The 16,283-nt window shown below is 39.1% G+C and overlaps 1 protein-coding gene across 4 annotated transcripts in view; it reads right to left on the bottom strand.

The window, feature by feature from the left end:
• Positions 1-16,283, bottom strand: part of PHLDB2 (pleckstrin homology like domain family B member 2) — a 105,416-nt gene that overhangs the window by 46,465 nt on the left and 42,668 nt on the right. For 3 of the 4 annotated variants that reach the window (XM_058555769.1, XM_058555768.1, XM_058555767.1), the window contains exons 4-6: positions 12,901-13,044; positions 11,700-11,837; positions 401-529 (exon numbers count right to left, since the gene is read on the bottom strand). In XM_058555769.1, the coding sequence (XP_058411752.1) occupies positions 401-529; positions 11,700-11,837; positions 12,901-13,044 (411 nt within the window). The remainder of the gene's footprint in view (positions 1-400; positions 530-11,699; positions 11,838-12,900; positions 13,045-16,283) is intronic. The other variant, XM_058555771.1, reaches the window with a different exon arrangement.

The raw sequence follows: 16,283 nt of genomic DNA, 5'->3' as shown, positions 1-16,283 counted from the left end.
TTTTTGGACAAGAATATAAAATCAAGCATAGAAAAAGAGGCATTCAAGGGCAAACAGTGCTCATGATGCAGCAGAGAATGCAGGGAAAGATGTCAGTGGATTTAAATGCTACAATCTTGGTGTCGGTTACGTGTCAGGAATAGCTCTCTTTTGTTACAAAGAACCACCCCAGAAATGTTTTTCCGTTATAAATTAGGTAAAGGAGTCTAACAAGGAATTTTTTAACTAATTGGCATGGAATAATATGTACTGTCAGCATGCATATTTCTATTTAAAAAGTATCTAATGACCAGAACGTACGCAAATTTATGCTATGGGAAGTAGGAAGTCACAGATAAGTGGAACTTAATTGAAAAACAAAAAACAAAAAGCAACTGGTGCATTCCTGTTTGCTACTGACCCTCTTCAGTTGTTGCTGTAACTGTTCCCTCATGGACTCAGGACAATTGTCCAGCTGGGTCTTCTGCTCGGAGTAAAGCTCCTGAAGCCTCTCTAGTTTTTCCCTTTCAGCATCAAGCTTTACCTTCTCCTGAAGTTCAGAAATCAGAAAATAGAAGAACAGAAATTACCTTCACACCCCAGGCAGGCGTTAGTGAACATTTCTCAAGGATAACACAAACAAACAAGCATACACAAACTCTAGTTATCCTATGAGTGTAGAAACATGTCTTGTTAGTGACTAGGATGAAGGGGTATAAATGGAAGTCAAGACAAGGAGGCCCCATTTCTTCATTCTCAAAACACGGTCCACTTCATTGGGTACTGGCAAGGACCCCCATCCTTCCTTCCTTCCCTCCTTCCTGCTACCATGTTACAAAAGCAGGGGAAGCAAATGTAATGTTGGTTAATGGTCAACAAAGAACAAAAGAAATGCCAACCGAGTTCACAAGATAGCTTTGCAAAGAGTCACTTGGCAGAGAACTAGACAAAGAAAAGCAGGCATTTACCTCAAGTACTGTGGTAGTCCAATTTGCTGAAGGCATCTGTTAGGCAAGCTTTGGAAATTATCGAAATTTTGTTCTCAGGTCAGAGGCAGCCTAGGTGCACTAGTTCATACCTCAGTCATCTGAAACAGTTCTACCTATTTGGCAAACTTCAGAGCTTAAGCAATTAGAAAATCTGATTCCAAGCAGAGCATCTAATTCAGGGGCTGAGAGAGCTAGTAAAAATGCAAGACTGACAGCAGCAAGGGAAAGGTGTATTAGGCAGCTCAGATACACGGAAAGTGTGACATTTACGTGGAGATAAAGACTTCCCTACAAGGACTGACATAAAAAATAGCTGAAACACAGACTGAAAAAAAGGAGAGGAGAACACTCAGGAGTCAGAGAATAAAGAGAAATGAGAAGATAGCACTAAATCCCTCTCAGGTCACATACTCCAAAGTGACCCTGGACAGTCTCCAGGGTACAACAGACAAACTCTGTGAAACAGGGATTACATGGCCTCACAATCAAGAAACAAAACTTCAATCTGTTTACTGTCGGTCTTCCCAACTTCTGTCCCATTGATGGTACTCTGAACCCTTAGACCTGCTTCTCTCCTGTGTAACACTCTAGGCCTAAACAAAAGTACGCTATGAAGTGCTACCACGACTTGACCCTCAGTAACCAAAATGACCACCACCTTACTTTCCTTAGTTCACTCTATGTCAATTGGTAGATATAAGATTGGCTTCTAAGCATTAAACAGAAGGATTTTTTTTTAAAAGATGAAGCTCTGAAGTAGTCCTATTAAAATTATACTTTAATTTCTTCATCCAAAAGGCCATGACTTCCTGTGTAAACATATATTTAGATTCTTTATAGAAGATGTATGGTTTAAATCTAATACTATATGACATCAATACCTATACCAGTTCACATGAGTCTCCATTTTTGGCTTAAATTCTAAAATTTCAAAGAGATTTTAGAAATGTATATTTGGATTTAGAAATGCATTTTTTTCCTCAAGATGATTAAATCCAGAAGTCATAAAACTGAGAATCCCACCTCATATATTGATCTAAAAATGATTCTACAACTTAACTTTTAGCTGACCATAAAGTTTCTCCAGTCTTGAATGGCAAGGTTGCTCACTGTGCACATCTATTGTGCAGGAGCTGGAGAAAGCAACAGCATCCTTCACAGAACAAAGGATTCTCAAGTGTTAATTCATAGTAAAACTGAATATACTTGTACCAGTTAGATTTAGTTTTTAGTTTCAGAATTAATATTATTTTTCCCTTAATAAAACCAGCAATACAAAACACCTATTGTCTTTTGGATAAGAAAATGTGTTATTTCCTCTGTGTTTGGATCAAAAGTTGACCTATTTACACAGCAGAAGAAATTTATCCAAAAAGAGTTCTATTTCTAGCTACTATATCACCAGATTTTGCAGCAATTCCAGTTCTAAACAGAAAGTTAAACAAATAAGAAAACTATTCATTCGAATTAAATAGCATATGTGCAAAGCCCTAAAATTTAAATTTATACTTGATAGAAAACATTGATACAATATTTGATAATATGGAAAGGCACTGGCCTAAAACATAGGTCTCAAATATGAAGAAATAACCGAATTACTCTTCCAATGCTTCAATTTTTTTACTGTTTATAATAAGCACAAATAAACAACTAACAAAAAATACCTTATGTTTACACAGTGCCTTCTTTCTAAGGTGCTCAAAACGTTTCCCAATTCCATACAAGGGAACAGTTAGACGCATTACACAAGTAGGCACCATCAGAACCTTGCGCAGCTTCTCTGTGGTTTATCAGTAAGGCTGTGGCCACTACCTGGGTCTCGGAGCAAAAGCTCAGTGGGGTCAAAATTGGGGCAAAGGAAGTAAGGGGAGGGATCAAAGAAGGACTAGTGGCAGGTGGGCCCGTCCATAAATCACAGAGGACCACAGAGGTGACATCACTCCTGTAAGAGCCAGAAGTAGAACTTTGAGCCAGAAAGAAATTAATATTTAATACTCTTCTCATCTATTTATTGCCCAGGAAGTTTTAATATTCCTCTCTTCTATTTATTGCAAAGGAAAATTAGCTCTAGGCAAGCAGTTAATTAGAGCTGAAAGTATCACCTTCTACAGTGAAGATAAAATAGATGGATCTAAGTTAGGTGGCATTCCAGGATTCAGGGACTCTTGCTTTTTACACGTAAAATATTAACACTAGGTGTTATTCCCTTTCTCTAGACTTAAATTGGTAGAGTCACCTATTCTAACTACTATAGGTACAGAGATATTTCTAAATACCAAATAGGGAGAGAGTACAACTTTTTTTTAAAACTCTTGTATCTATTTTCAGGAAATAAATAAATTACAATGCATTTTTAATAAATTTAACAAATTTAACTTTGCTGAAAAAATAAGATTACAAGGAATTGGAACATTCCAGGAAAATCCAGATATACAAGGGGATGTTTATAAAACCAAGAACAGAATGTGACTCCTCTGGAGACATGGCTGCTTCCGTTAGCACTGTTCTCACATTGACTTGTCCTCTCTTGATGTACTGGTAAATCCATTTGGGTCACAAATTCATTGCCAGATTCTGCCTATTTTGTATATTTAAGACAAAGTTCCTAAAGTGTATATAAGGCCAAAGGTAAATTATTCACAGGCAAATAAAAATAGAAATCAATATATAAAATCGGGCTTATATTTGCTTTGATAGTGAGTTGTCATTCACTCACTCAATAAATATTTATAAGGAGATGAGAGGTAGAGAAAAGATGGAACTTGATCAGTGTGCTCTTGAAGCAATCTATTTAGCTCTGTGGTTCTTGGCCCTGACCGTACAACAGAATAACCTGGGGAGCTTTTAAATACACTATTTCCCAGGCCTCCACTTAGTCAGAAATCCAGGGACATAAGGCTAGCAAACGAGCATTTTAAAAATCTCTCCAGATATTCTAATACGCAGCCAGGTTGAGAAACGTGATTTAGCCACCCAGGACAACGGGAGAGGCTAAGTTAATTAACTACAATTTGATTTCTCTAATGAAGACACAGGACGTTAATCCAGGATCCCCCAAAATTGTTGTGAAAACGTTTGACTTCAGCACTTTTACTTCACAGTATAAAAGGCCTCTCTTACAAGTAACATTCCAATTGTAAAATTTTTACATTCGGATTAAATGCCTCAAGGAAACCAAATGAAAAATAATCTGTGAGAGATTCCAATATCCAACATGCATTTGCAGAGGAATGATGCATTTCAAGTTCAGATGCAACATGATGCTCTTCTAATCATACCAATAATCAGGAGTGGTTATATGTTTACTCTAAATAATTTGAACTTGTACACAAGAGTTTCCAATAATCTTGAATGAATTTAATAATCCAAAGCTCATCACAGGACCACTTATTTTGCTAGATCTGTGGTTAGAAGACAACAACTTTCTCTCTTTTAAGTTGTATTATTGAAGAAAGGAACTGAAATTTAACTTGCTGGCTGTATTTGAATTTCACTACTACACAGAAAATTCTTTAATAACAATGAAAAAATCATTTACTCTACCAAAGTGTGAAAAACTTGGTAAGTGGATGGTTCAAGGTTACCCTGAAAAGATGCTTGCTTTATCAACTTGTAGGGCTTCCGGATAAAATAGAAGACACCCAGTTAAATTTGAATTTCACATGAACAACAAATGATCCTTTAATGTTAAGTATGTCCCAAATGATGCATGGGACATCATTATACACACACAAAAAATTATTCTCTGTTTCTCTGAAATTCAAATTTAAAAGTAAGCATCCTATATATATATGTTTTTTGCTAAATCTGGCAACCCTATTAGCTTGATAAAGATTTTCTTAAAAATTAAGATCCACCTTTGTAAGTTCCAAAATGTTTAGCACAGAACCCAGCACACACTAGGTACTCAGGCCATGTTTCATGAAATACTAGGTCAAGTTTGGAATTGATGGAGAGATGTGTTCAAATTCATAGTCCCTAAGACAACATTTTTAAGGTTGGTCCATCCAAAGTCCTCTCCACACACCCTGAGAATCCCTTTCCTTCCGGTTCCTAAACTCTGTGGGGTTGTCCAGGAGGCAAACATCCTCATAGGTTCATAGATTAGGCAATTGTTTTAGGCCCCAAATCACTTATCTGAAATTCTTAAGGACAGATGTGTTCCAGATTTCAAAATATTCTGAATTTTATCGAGGTAACACAGTTCATATAGCATATATTATATGGCATTTCCAGTGAGGTCTGGGGCAGTACCCTGTAATCAAACCTGTTTCTCTCTGCAGTTACTTGTGAATATTTACACCAAGTGTGAATATCAGTCAAAGTGAGGTTTTGCAACCAACTAAGTTTTGGTGCCAATCTTACAAAAGGACTTTTTTTCCCCACAAAACTTTTCAGACTTTGGAACTGCAGAGGAAAGATTATGGATCTGTGTCAACAAATGCTGACTGTTGAGAACTCATTCTCTGCCTGCCTCTAAAGACGCACATCCTTATATTTCTTAGGATTTCTTTTCCTTTTGCTTTGACATTTTAATCACACAATTGATGGATACTTAGTGTAGGAAAAAACTGGAAAATCAGAACACTAAGGATTTATGTAACCAAAAAACCACCAGAAAAAAATAACCCTAATCTGGAATCCTGTTGATTTAATCCCCAAATCCCCCGATATATTTCCTCTTCCTCTAACCAGGGAGCTGCCTTTGAAATGTAAGAAAGAGGCTCGGGAAGGGCTGGGTCCCTTCTGAACACCAGCTGTGACTTGGCCTGCGCTCTGCACTCAAGAGGCATTAACACTTTGCTGAGGAATTCAGGGCCAGGCTCTCTGTCCTCCCCTGGCTCTGAGGGAAGGATGGGGAGGAAGTAACAGGTACTTTGGCAGGATAATAATGGAGAATAAAATTTAACCATTTAAGATACAATGATACACGCTTATTGTCAAAAAATTAGTCAAATAAATAAAAATTTCACTCAGGAACATATTACATGGCATAGAGTGATTTAAGCTTCAGGTCACACCTTTAAGTGTGTTTAGCTATAAAAGTGCACAGGTCAGGATGGCTACAAAATACTGTAATTTATCTATGTGAGGACAGATCCTTAAACAAAAGGATGGTTTGAGCTTTATGATTACCATCTGGGTAAGGGAAAGATTCTTCAATAAGACTACAGAAGCGGAGCCTTTCCTTAACCATTTTACTTAATTTCAGTACAACTGACTTCTCATTTTTTTATATTAAGGAACAGAAGTGAGAAACAGATAACGCAAAAATAGAGGAAATTAAAAACTATTTTTAGTTTTGATTTTAATATAGCCAAAAATAGACAAAGACAGAAAGAAAATCCACATAAACAAATGCATATGTCCATACTTTCTCAGCAATTGCCCCAAACTGGGCTTTGCCTCGAGGTGGGGGAGTGGAAGGGAAGGGAAGCCAGTTCCACAACCAGCCTTTGCCCAAACTGAGCTTCATGGTTCTGCGGCTTCCACCATCTCAGTCACCAAGCCCGTTAAACTAAAACAGTTTACTAGAGCAGAGGTCAACAATCCTCTCTCCTTTCACTCACCCCAAGAAAACATGATAGCCTCTTTGCCTACTGCTTCATCAAATAAACACCCACTCTGGCCTTACGCTCGAGTCAGATACTCATATTTGTTCAGAGTGTATCTACGTTCACAGAGACTCTATCTGTGATGTGGCTATTGTCTGAGAACACAACAGGCAGGTGGCTTTTAGCTCAGGGCCAAATGGAAACAGGCTTACTGCTGCTTTTGACAGCGGTACCCATAAGGGCAGTGAAAGGTCAGCCCAGGGAGCTGCTGCAAAAATGTTCAATAAATATATAATTGAATACATTGTATTTCATGTTGAATATATAATTATGTGTATAGTTTATATGGTAACATATGACAAATGGTAGTCATCTAAAATATGTATTAATTTATATATATATAAAATATATATATAAACTTGTATAAAAATATATGTAAAATATGTAGTAATTTATAATACATAAAATAGAATCATAGTTCCCCAATCAGCTAAAAGAAATAATACTGAAGACTGGTCTTGAGAGCCAAGGAAACGACGTCAGTAATTTCACACTAGGATTTGAACTCTGAGGTGTTGGTGAACCTTCTTCCCGTGGCTCCAGGCCTTATTTCCAAAAAACCAGGGCCGGGCCCACAGGATGTGCTATCGACATGTGAATCGGAGCTTGACCACCAGGGATATCTTTTCAGGTTTTGGTTTTCTCATTCCGAGGTTTATATCTGATAGCAGCAACAGGTGTATGGAAAAGGAAATGAGATCCAAAAGGGCAGAGGCCGCTTCCTCCTTCTGTCTTACGCTCCGGCTGGCCTGGCAGTGTGATTACAAGCCCACTGGCATGTGTGCTTGGCCAGACCACCCCAGCTGTCCTGAAACGTGGCCAGGCGGAGCTCTCGGGCAGGTGTTTGGCTCAATGTTTCTGTTAAGGCTCAGCTTGAACTCACCATTAGCAGGAGATCCAAGGACAATATTCCCCAAAAATACTGGGCAGTATTGTGGCACCTACTATGAGCTGGATAAACAGTGGATAACAGTGCCTTCCTCTATTTCACAGGCTAGAAAGGGAAATAAACATCTAACGAGACCAAAACAAATGTAAATTATAAAATGTGATTTGTAAAAGGACTAAAAGAACAACAGGGAGAACAAATCTGAACCGGAAAGGTCTGGAGGGGCTTTTCTGAAAAACTAACACTGAACCTCAGCCCTGAAATACAGAACCAACAGGGCATGGAATATGGGGAAGGGAACTCCAGGCACCACAAACAGATCTGCAAGGGACCTTGGTGGGAGGAGGGGAGGACGGATCTTTAAACAGATAGGAAGAAGGTCACTGTGAGAGTTGTGTGTAGAAAGGGGAGAGTGGTGATAGGAAGGCACATGCTGGGTAAGGAATTTAGATTTATATAAAATACAGTGGAACACAAACCACGGTGATATGATCTAATTTATATATATTTTTTTTAATAGGGTTTTTTTTTTGTGAGGAAGACCAGCCCTGAGCTAACATCCGTGCTAATCCTCCTCTTTTTGCTGAGGAAGACCGGCTCTGAGCTAACATCTATTGCCAATCCTCCTCCTTTTTTTCCCCCAAAGCCCCAGTAGATTAGCTATATGTCATAGTTGCACATCCTTCTAGTTGCTGTACGTGGGACGTGGCCTCAGCATGGCAGGAGAAGCGGTGCGTCGGTGCGCGCCTGGGATCTGAACCTGGGCTGCCAATAGCGGAGCACGTGCACTTAACCGCTAAACCACGGGGCCGGCCCTAATCTATGTTTTTTAAAAAACCACTCTGGCTGCTACGAAGAGAGTGGACTGAAAGGAAGTAAATGAAAATGGGACTAAAGAACAGATGTTGATTTAGAAGAGAATCTGTTAGGGGAGATGCAGGGAAGTTGAAGTAATTGGGAAATATTTTCGTAATCAATTGGATGTGGGAGTGATGGAGAAAGAAGTGTCAAGATCTACTTCCTGTGTGTCCTGTTTGGACATAGAGGGGGATAGAGGTGCCATTTCCTGGACGGGGAAACTGGAGGAAGAATAAGACTGGAGGCGGGGAGGTGTGTGGAAGGCAAGGCGAAGGGTAAGCTCAAGAGTTCAGTTACGGAGTGTTCAGTTGGAAACGCCTGTGAAATATCTGAGTGGAGACATCAGGTAGGCTACAGGATATGAGTCAGAAGTTCAGAAAAGGGCTGTGGGCTAAAAACATACATTCAACAGTCACCAGTATGTACAGGTTATTGGAAGCCCCGGTTACAGAAGAATGTGAGGATTACAAGAGAAGAGGGTCTTCTTCTCAACAAGAGTTGACAAGTGTTAACAGACTTATTGTGGTGATCATTTCGCAATGTATACAAATATCAAATCATTACGTTATACACCAGAAATTAATATAATGTTATATGTCAATTATACCTCAATTTAAAAAAAAAAAGAGTGAATGATTCAAGGCATATATCTTAATTCAGACCAATGAGAGCAAGCAGAATTTTCCTGTCCACTTCTGGGCAAGTTTAAGCTTGCCAAAAAAAGAAGAGAATTCAGATCAGAGATAAACACTCCAACAACTGATTGGATAGAGGCAGAGGAACAAGCAAAGGAAACTCTTTGATGGAAAAGTCAGAGAGATAACTAAGAGAAAGAAAAGGAAGCCAGAAGAGTGTGGGACATGAGGCAAAGGGACTGGTGAGGGGGGAATGCCAAGAAAAAGATTTGTTCCCTGTCTTGAATGCTGCTCAGGGGTCTGATCACAAGAGGACTGAAAAGGAGCCAATGGGTTAGGCAGCAGTGAGGTCTTTAGGAGTCTTAACAGGAGCGAATCTCAGGGAGGGGTGGGCCTAAGACAACTGGAATGGGAGGAACAGTTAACTGGGAACTGAGGAAGAGGACACACAGCGCACTAAGAAAACCGTTTGAAAAGTTTGGCTGTGATGAAGAGAAGTGAGATAAGGGAGTTTATTTTTAAACCATAATAATTTTTAAGAATAGTAATGTTGGCACGCTGACAGTAAAGTCCAGTAAAGAGGGAGAAGTTGGGTGGAGTGGGGTACAGAAGGACTGAATGCCTTGAGATGGTGGGATGAGATGACACCCAGAGCATATCCAGAGGGACTGGTCTTCGAGGGGAAGACAGAACCTTCTTTAGTTGTCAAGAGATGGGATGCTTCAAATTTCTCAGTGAAGTAGGTGGTGAGATCATCTTAGAGCCAGTGGGAGGAAAGGGGACCAGAGGTTTGAACAGAGTGAAGGTATGAAATAGCCATGTCATAAAATGGTAGAAGTTGTTTATTTGAGAAACATGAGTCTCTATTTGAGTTTGGTTCAAGAATATGTAGCAACGTCATCTAGCCCGGTCTGTTTCCATTTCCCTCATCCTCCTCTGGAACCCCTCACCAAAGCCAGTTTCTGCCATTTTTCACACCATGTGATACAGACAATAATCCCACCTTCCAAGACCAACTAATTCCCCAACAGCTGCGGGAGCTGGTCCTATACTTCAACACCCGCCATCCTCTCTCCTATGCAGAGCCTCTGTCAAGCCACAAAAATGATTATAGAATGATGGAGGTGGCCTCCTTGCTTGTTTCTGCTGTGTTCCTGGATTTCCACCTCTACCTTAGGTCAGAGAATATAACACAGCTTTCCCTGGGAAGTGAGATTCAGCATTGACTTGCTTCACTTTTGTGTAGAATCTGATGCTAATGGGTAGATGACACGTGGGCCATGCCATATGTGGGCTCCACACAGATAAATAACTACATGGATGAAGAAGGCAGAAAGGCTCACAGGGAACACGATACTCCATCCCTATGTCCCACAAGTTTTCCAGTATGACATAAATAGTAAAATACTAATAAGCACCCCAAACGAAGACATCTGATGCCTCCAACGAAAGCTTCTTGCAGTATCAGTGCAGAATCTTGGAAAAGCATAATTCTCCTGTACTGCAGAACTAGACAATCAATCCTCTGACTTGGTTTTGAGCTTTTCAAGAAGAATATACCTACTACTCAAATGGATTTTTTACTATTTCAAAGTCTGGAGCTAGAAGGAACATACATAAAATTTAATACGGAAAAGCTGTGCAGTTTAATCTTGATAAGCAGGCAACCAAGAAACTGATGTGTAGCTTTTAATCTGACTTGCATTTCTGACAATATCTTTTTGAGCTCATTCTCTGGCACCGAGATCAAATGCCCTTATTTATAGGTCTCAAACAAAGAAGAGCCTAAAAAGGAAGCCATGTTCAGCAGAAATCCTTTCCACATATTACCACGAGAACTTAAACTGAAATTTTTTCTTTTTCTCAGCTTAGCGGAGAACGTGGTAAGCAAGGAAGAATGTGTTAAAGTTCGTTTGCTTTTTCTTTCCCAAACTGGAATTTTATTTTTTATTTTAGGCTTTGTTCAGTTGTAACTAACTCAGAATGTGAGAGGAGAGTAAGTATAATATTTCCCAGAGAAAATAAACAAATAAACAGACAAACAAAAAACCCAACTATCACCCTGAATTCTAAAAACCACAAGTAATTTTTCATACTTTCCCTAGTAATATCAGCTAACATTCAGGTTATGGGCTGAACAGAATAAGTCTGACCTTTTCCAAGATGAGTGTCAACTGTGTGTCACAGACAGTTTGCACTTGGCAGTGAGAGGATCCCCTGAAAACTTCAATGCATTTTCCAGAGAGCTATGCACTTGCATTGAAAACAATAGCAAGGCAACACAGATGAGATGAATGGCTCTCATTCATCTTTTTAATAAACAGAAAAATGAAAAGAAATGAGGCAACCATATTTGAATATGCTTAAGCCATCTCTAGAAGGCACCAGTGGTGAAGCTCAGTATACTAAAATAACTCTTTAAGAAACACAGTAGAATCAGAGGAGCAGAAAGGCTGATGGAAAAAAGGAATTCACTCATCTCAAGGAGGATAAGCTGCCTCAAATATCAGCTTGAAAATTCTACAGGCTCTCCTCTCTCAGCATCCACTGCTCAGTACCTGACAGTTTTTAGTTTGTGACAACTTACCTCATCTTAAGACTTTTCTCTAGTGTAACTGTCTCCAGGAACACGACACACAAATCCAAAACCATGGTAATTCATACATTTAAGTTCAATCAAATAGGACCGCCATATTGCCCATAAAAATGGCATGCAAATGTAATTTTCTTTTACCTTGGTCTTTTCACCAACAATGTTCTTTTCCAGTTCTGCTATTTTCCGGTTTAGATGATCCAAAATCTCCTTCTCTTTCATAAGTTCAGTTGTTTCCGATTTCTGTTCTCCATCCAAAAGAGCACATTCCATATCCAACTGAGGACACAAAACAAAGCTCAGAGTCGCTTCACCTCCAGGGAAATTCTCAGCTCCCACTGCAGAGGTGTATTTTTAACAGCTACAAATTTCAAAAAGTACTACTGTATCAACCAGATTGTGGGGCCTACAGAATACTCCAGAGAGCCCATGTGAGGCTCAAGATTCTTATATAAGAAAGCAGAAAGCCCAGAATATATTTGCTAAGAAAACTAGTTATCTTGTTTAATTTTTCTATAATAATCCCTTTTCTGCTTACTTCTCAAGGAGATTTTGCCTATTTGCTTAGATTCAGGCTCAGGCATAAACCATCTTGGGAGCAGCCACGTCTTTGTTTGTTTGTCCCTGGAACACAGGAGTGAAAATTACACTTAGCCAGCAGGCAAGTTCTGCATTCCTAGCAACGCCAGCCGGAGGGGTTTCCAGGGTCTGTGTGTAAGATGACAGGTGAGCAGTCCCCTTCCACTTACTGGGCTATCTGCATCATCTGTGAGTATAGACACACAAGTCTTTCCTAGGCAGAATTAGTTGCTCCTCCTCACTCCATTGAAGTCATATAAAAATTGCCCCTTTCTTGAATTATAGTTATAGAATATGTCTGTCTCCTCCCTGGTTTGCAAGCCTCTAGAAAGCTAGGTCTATGTTTGATTTATTTGTAAATCCCCCATACTGCTGATGTGACACCCAACTCCTAGTCAACAGGCTCAGAAAATGTTTGCTGGGTTTGAACTCAAACACGTAAATACACGGTACCTCAGCTGATAGATCTTGTAGCAAGTCAGAAAGTGTATACCAGCTAAGAAAGTCAGTTATACATAAAGTACATTAAAAATGGCTTCATATGCTTATCTCATCTGATTTACAAAAAAAAAAAAAGAACCAGAAGGAAAAGAGGAATGTAAAAGAAGGCTTTTTTACCCTACACCTGTACCCTACACCATCGAACAAATGTTTGCTCACGTTGACTTCTATGCATTCTGCCTCCTGATGGGCATCAATATTTTTAAGCTAAAGGACAGAAAGAAGAAAGGGAGAGGGTAACAAGTGAATTCGTGCTGTATACCTCTCTGGAGGATTCATCCATCTGGTCATTTATATCTTTGATTTTTTGTTCAAGTTCCTCAAGGTTGTTCAGAATAGCTATCCGGGTCTCTTCCATTGCAGCCAGCTCTTGCATCTTTTGTTCTTCACTTATACCCTCTGGCGTCTGCAATTAATCAACACAGAAAAGGGCTATTCACACTTCAATTCCAGAATTTCCCAATTAATAAACCAGTCGTAAGTCTAGTGTTTCACAGTCTGCATGTCTGCTCCGGTTCTAAAAGCATCCTTGTGATCGTTTCTTTGGAACTCTGCTTTTTCCCATAGATCCTCAGCAGACAAGTTCTTAGGTTAGCTCATACAAACCAACTTAAAATTACAAATTCATATCCTTTTAAAGCTGAAATAACCAAAAGTTTACACAGATGAGGAAGCTGTGGTGCATAGAGATCGTAGTGACTTCTCTAAGGTTATAAAGTTCGGCACAGCAGAGACTAGAATCTAGACTTTTGACATCTTCCTCAGGGATCTCTTGGGCTCACTGTCCCCTTCATTACAAGCTCCATATTCTCTCACATCTCCAAGTGAGTACATTTTCTACAACAGTCTCTTGAATCTCTAGCCATATTATTGGGTCCCACTGCTAGAGTTATCTGTAGATGAGCATTCATGCTTCCAACACAAGGTAGAAACACAAGAACACATTGCACTTGGCCCCCTCTCGCCAAAATGTTCCAGAGTTAATAACCAGGACAATATAGGCTTTATTACTTGGGTGACCCCAAAATGATTTAAAACTACACACAATGTTAATTTATGTTTCACTTTTTGTGTCAGCACACTACTTCCTGTCTTTATCCTACAGGACTTTCTTCCTCTATAATGTTTAAGACAGTAACTGGGCCAATGGGCTTTTGTGACACGAAAGAGGATGCTGGCTATCATTCAAAACATTACTTCAGGGAAAAACTGAGTTCCTTAACAAGGAATGAGAAAGTCAAGAAAGAAATTCAGTGAGACGGGGCATACTTACTCCTCTGAACAGAGTTATGACCAATGCCCAGGGAAGAAAGGAATATTTTAGATCATACACATAGCCAAAATGTGACTGACTGTTATTTTAAGAAGAGAATATAATGAATTGAGAACAGCTTCTTCTTTCAAGAATTTCAGGTTAGTTATATCAGATGTCACCTGGTAGAGACCAGTCTTTCTGCAAGCCAAGGGATACCGAGACTGATATATTATTCAGTTAATCTTTATCTCTCTTTGGAAAAGAAGTAATTTCTTTGTATCGGTAAGTCAGTAATTATACAATTTCACAATTGGAAATTGAAAATAGCAGCCCAGCTAAGTATACTATGGAAGACTACTCACTAATCACTGAAAAGAATATTCAAATAAACCAAAGAAACCATTAAAATGTGTCTACCTCACTAAGCTCATTTAATTTATTTAAGAATCCTAGAAATTACTTTAAGAAGATAGTCATCATGTCATATTCTTTATTCATATTCTTTATTCTTTACCCTTCTTTGCTGCTCTTTAAGGAGATTAAACGATTGAGAAGTCACGTCTCTCAGGTTGATTAGAACAAAGGTGTGCAGGCCTTCCGAGCTTTGACATTTATCTTTTTAATTGTCACCTTAAATCCAGGATCTCATCGACTAATCAAACAACTGCTGCCCTTTTTACGGCAGACAATGACTCCGACTGTGCTAAGACCTAGGTGCCTGTTGTAGGGCAGAGGAATGCCTGTACAGTGAACGGCGTTCCAAAATCACTGATGAGTAATCCCAGCAGGAAAGCCACAACAATGCCAGCATCCCGTTGGGGCAACATTTCTTCTTAAGTTTCAACTTCCAACATGGTTTAAAAATATCTCTCCCACTGGTGGAAGCAAAGCATTAAGAGAAAAGAAACACTGGACAATCTGCAAAACTATAAAGATAGGTAATAGTGGCAATTATAAGTATCTGTAAAACTCAAAGTTTCTACAAAATCTATAGGTACATATAGATATATTCAATATAGAATAGGTATATTTAATAATAGACAACTTGAGAGGCTGTTTACAGCAATAAATCCTATCTAGGAAATGACTGTTTTTACTGTTATTTACGAAAAGCAAAATCATCAAAAGGCATTCTAAAACTCCAGTTTGTGATAAAATAGGGTGAGGATATTGTAATTTCATTTATATCCAAATTAAAAAAACCAATAGAGAGCCAAGGGTGTGGTACCCACTGAATAGCTTTAGTTTTATGGTGACAGAGAAAGCTGAAATTTTAATCTATCTGGGATTTTTTTTTATAGTAATGGATAGGATTCCACTGAGAGTGACATGTTTTAATAAGCCCATTAAACATACCACCTTTGAGGTAACTTGATCCACACAGAGAAGGGGAGAAAGTAGGGAGGGACAGGACACTTTGCATCTGCCCTTTTTTTTTGCAGATCTCTTCTTAGAAACCTGTTGCAGAGGAGGGTGCAGATGTGAGGGCTTTCCACTGCAGACAGAATGATTACTTGAAAGAAAAGTGTAAAAAAGGTCTCATCATAAGGAAAAAAACTTTTTTTTGTAACTATATGAGGTGATGGATGTTAACTAAATTTATTGTGGTAATCATTTCACACTGTATGTCAGTCAAGTCATTATGACGTACACCGTAAACCCAAACGGTGCTGCATGTCAATTCTATCTCAATAAAACTGCAAGGAAAAAAGAGAGGAGCGAGCTACTCTCAGCTTTCATCTCCGGTGGTAGTACACAGGTTCACAAAAGCCAACTAAAATTAGCATATTTCCAAGGTCATCTGCCCCTTTCAGGGTTAGGTAAAGCAAGTTCCAGAACGGTACATCTCAGGTTTCCTAAAATCTTTGTTTCCTTAAATCAGCTTAGAGTGTTTTTCAAATTCCTTTCTTCTCCGTCAATCCTTAGATCGATTAATAACAAACACTGCACTTTGTTAAGTAAATAATTCAGTGAGCAGATTACTCAAAGAGAAAGGGCATCTAAAACAAATAGTCACGACTTTTTTAAAAAAAAAAACATTCTTCTTGGGGGGCTGGCCTGGTGGCGTGGTGGTTAAATTCACATGCTCCACTTTGGCGGCCCAGGTTTGTGGATTCAGATCCCGGGCATGGACCTACACCACTCATCAAGCCATGCTGTGGTAGTGTTCCACATACAAAATAGAGGAGGACTGGCACAGATGTTAGCCCAGGGCCAATCTTCCTCAAGCAAAAACAGGAAGATTGGCAACAGACGTTAGCTCAGGGCCAATCGTCCTCACCAAAAAAAAAAAAAAAAAAAAGATTCTTCTATTGCCTGTCTCAAGGTAATATTTGTCTGTCTTCAAAAAGCAATAAATGAAAAATTGGCTCCGGGGAACCCATCTCCCT

Source organism: Diceros bicornis, chromosome 15, assembly GCF_020826845.1.
Source record: "Diceros bicornis minor isolate mBicDic1 chromosome 15, mDicBic1.mat.cur, whole genome shotgun sequence".
In the NCBI taxonomy this organism is placed as follows: Eukaryota; Metazoa; Chordata; class Mammalia; order Perissodactyla; family Rhinocerotidae; genus Diceros; species Diceros bicornis.
The sequence above is the reverse complement of the archived record's forward strand: the minus strand, read 5'-3'. Positions and strand labels throughout refer to the sequence as shown.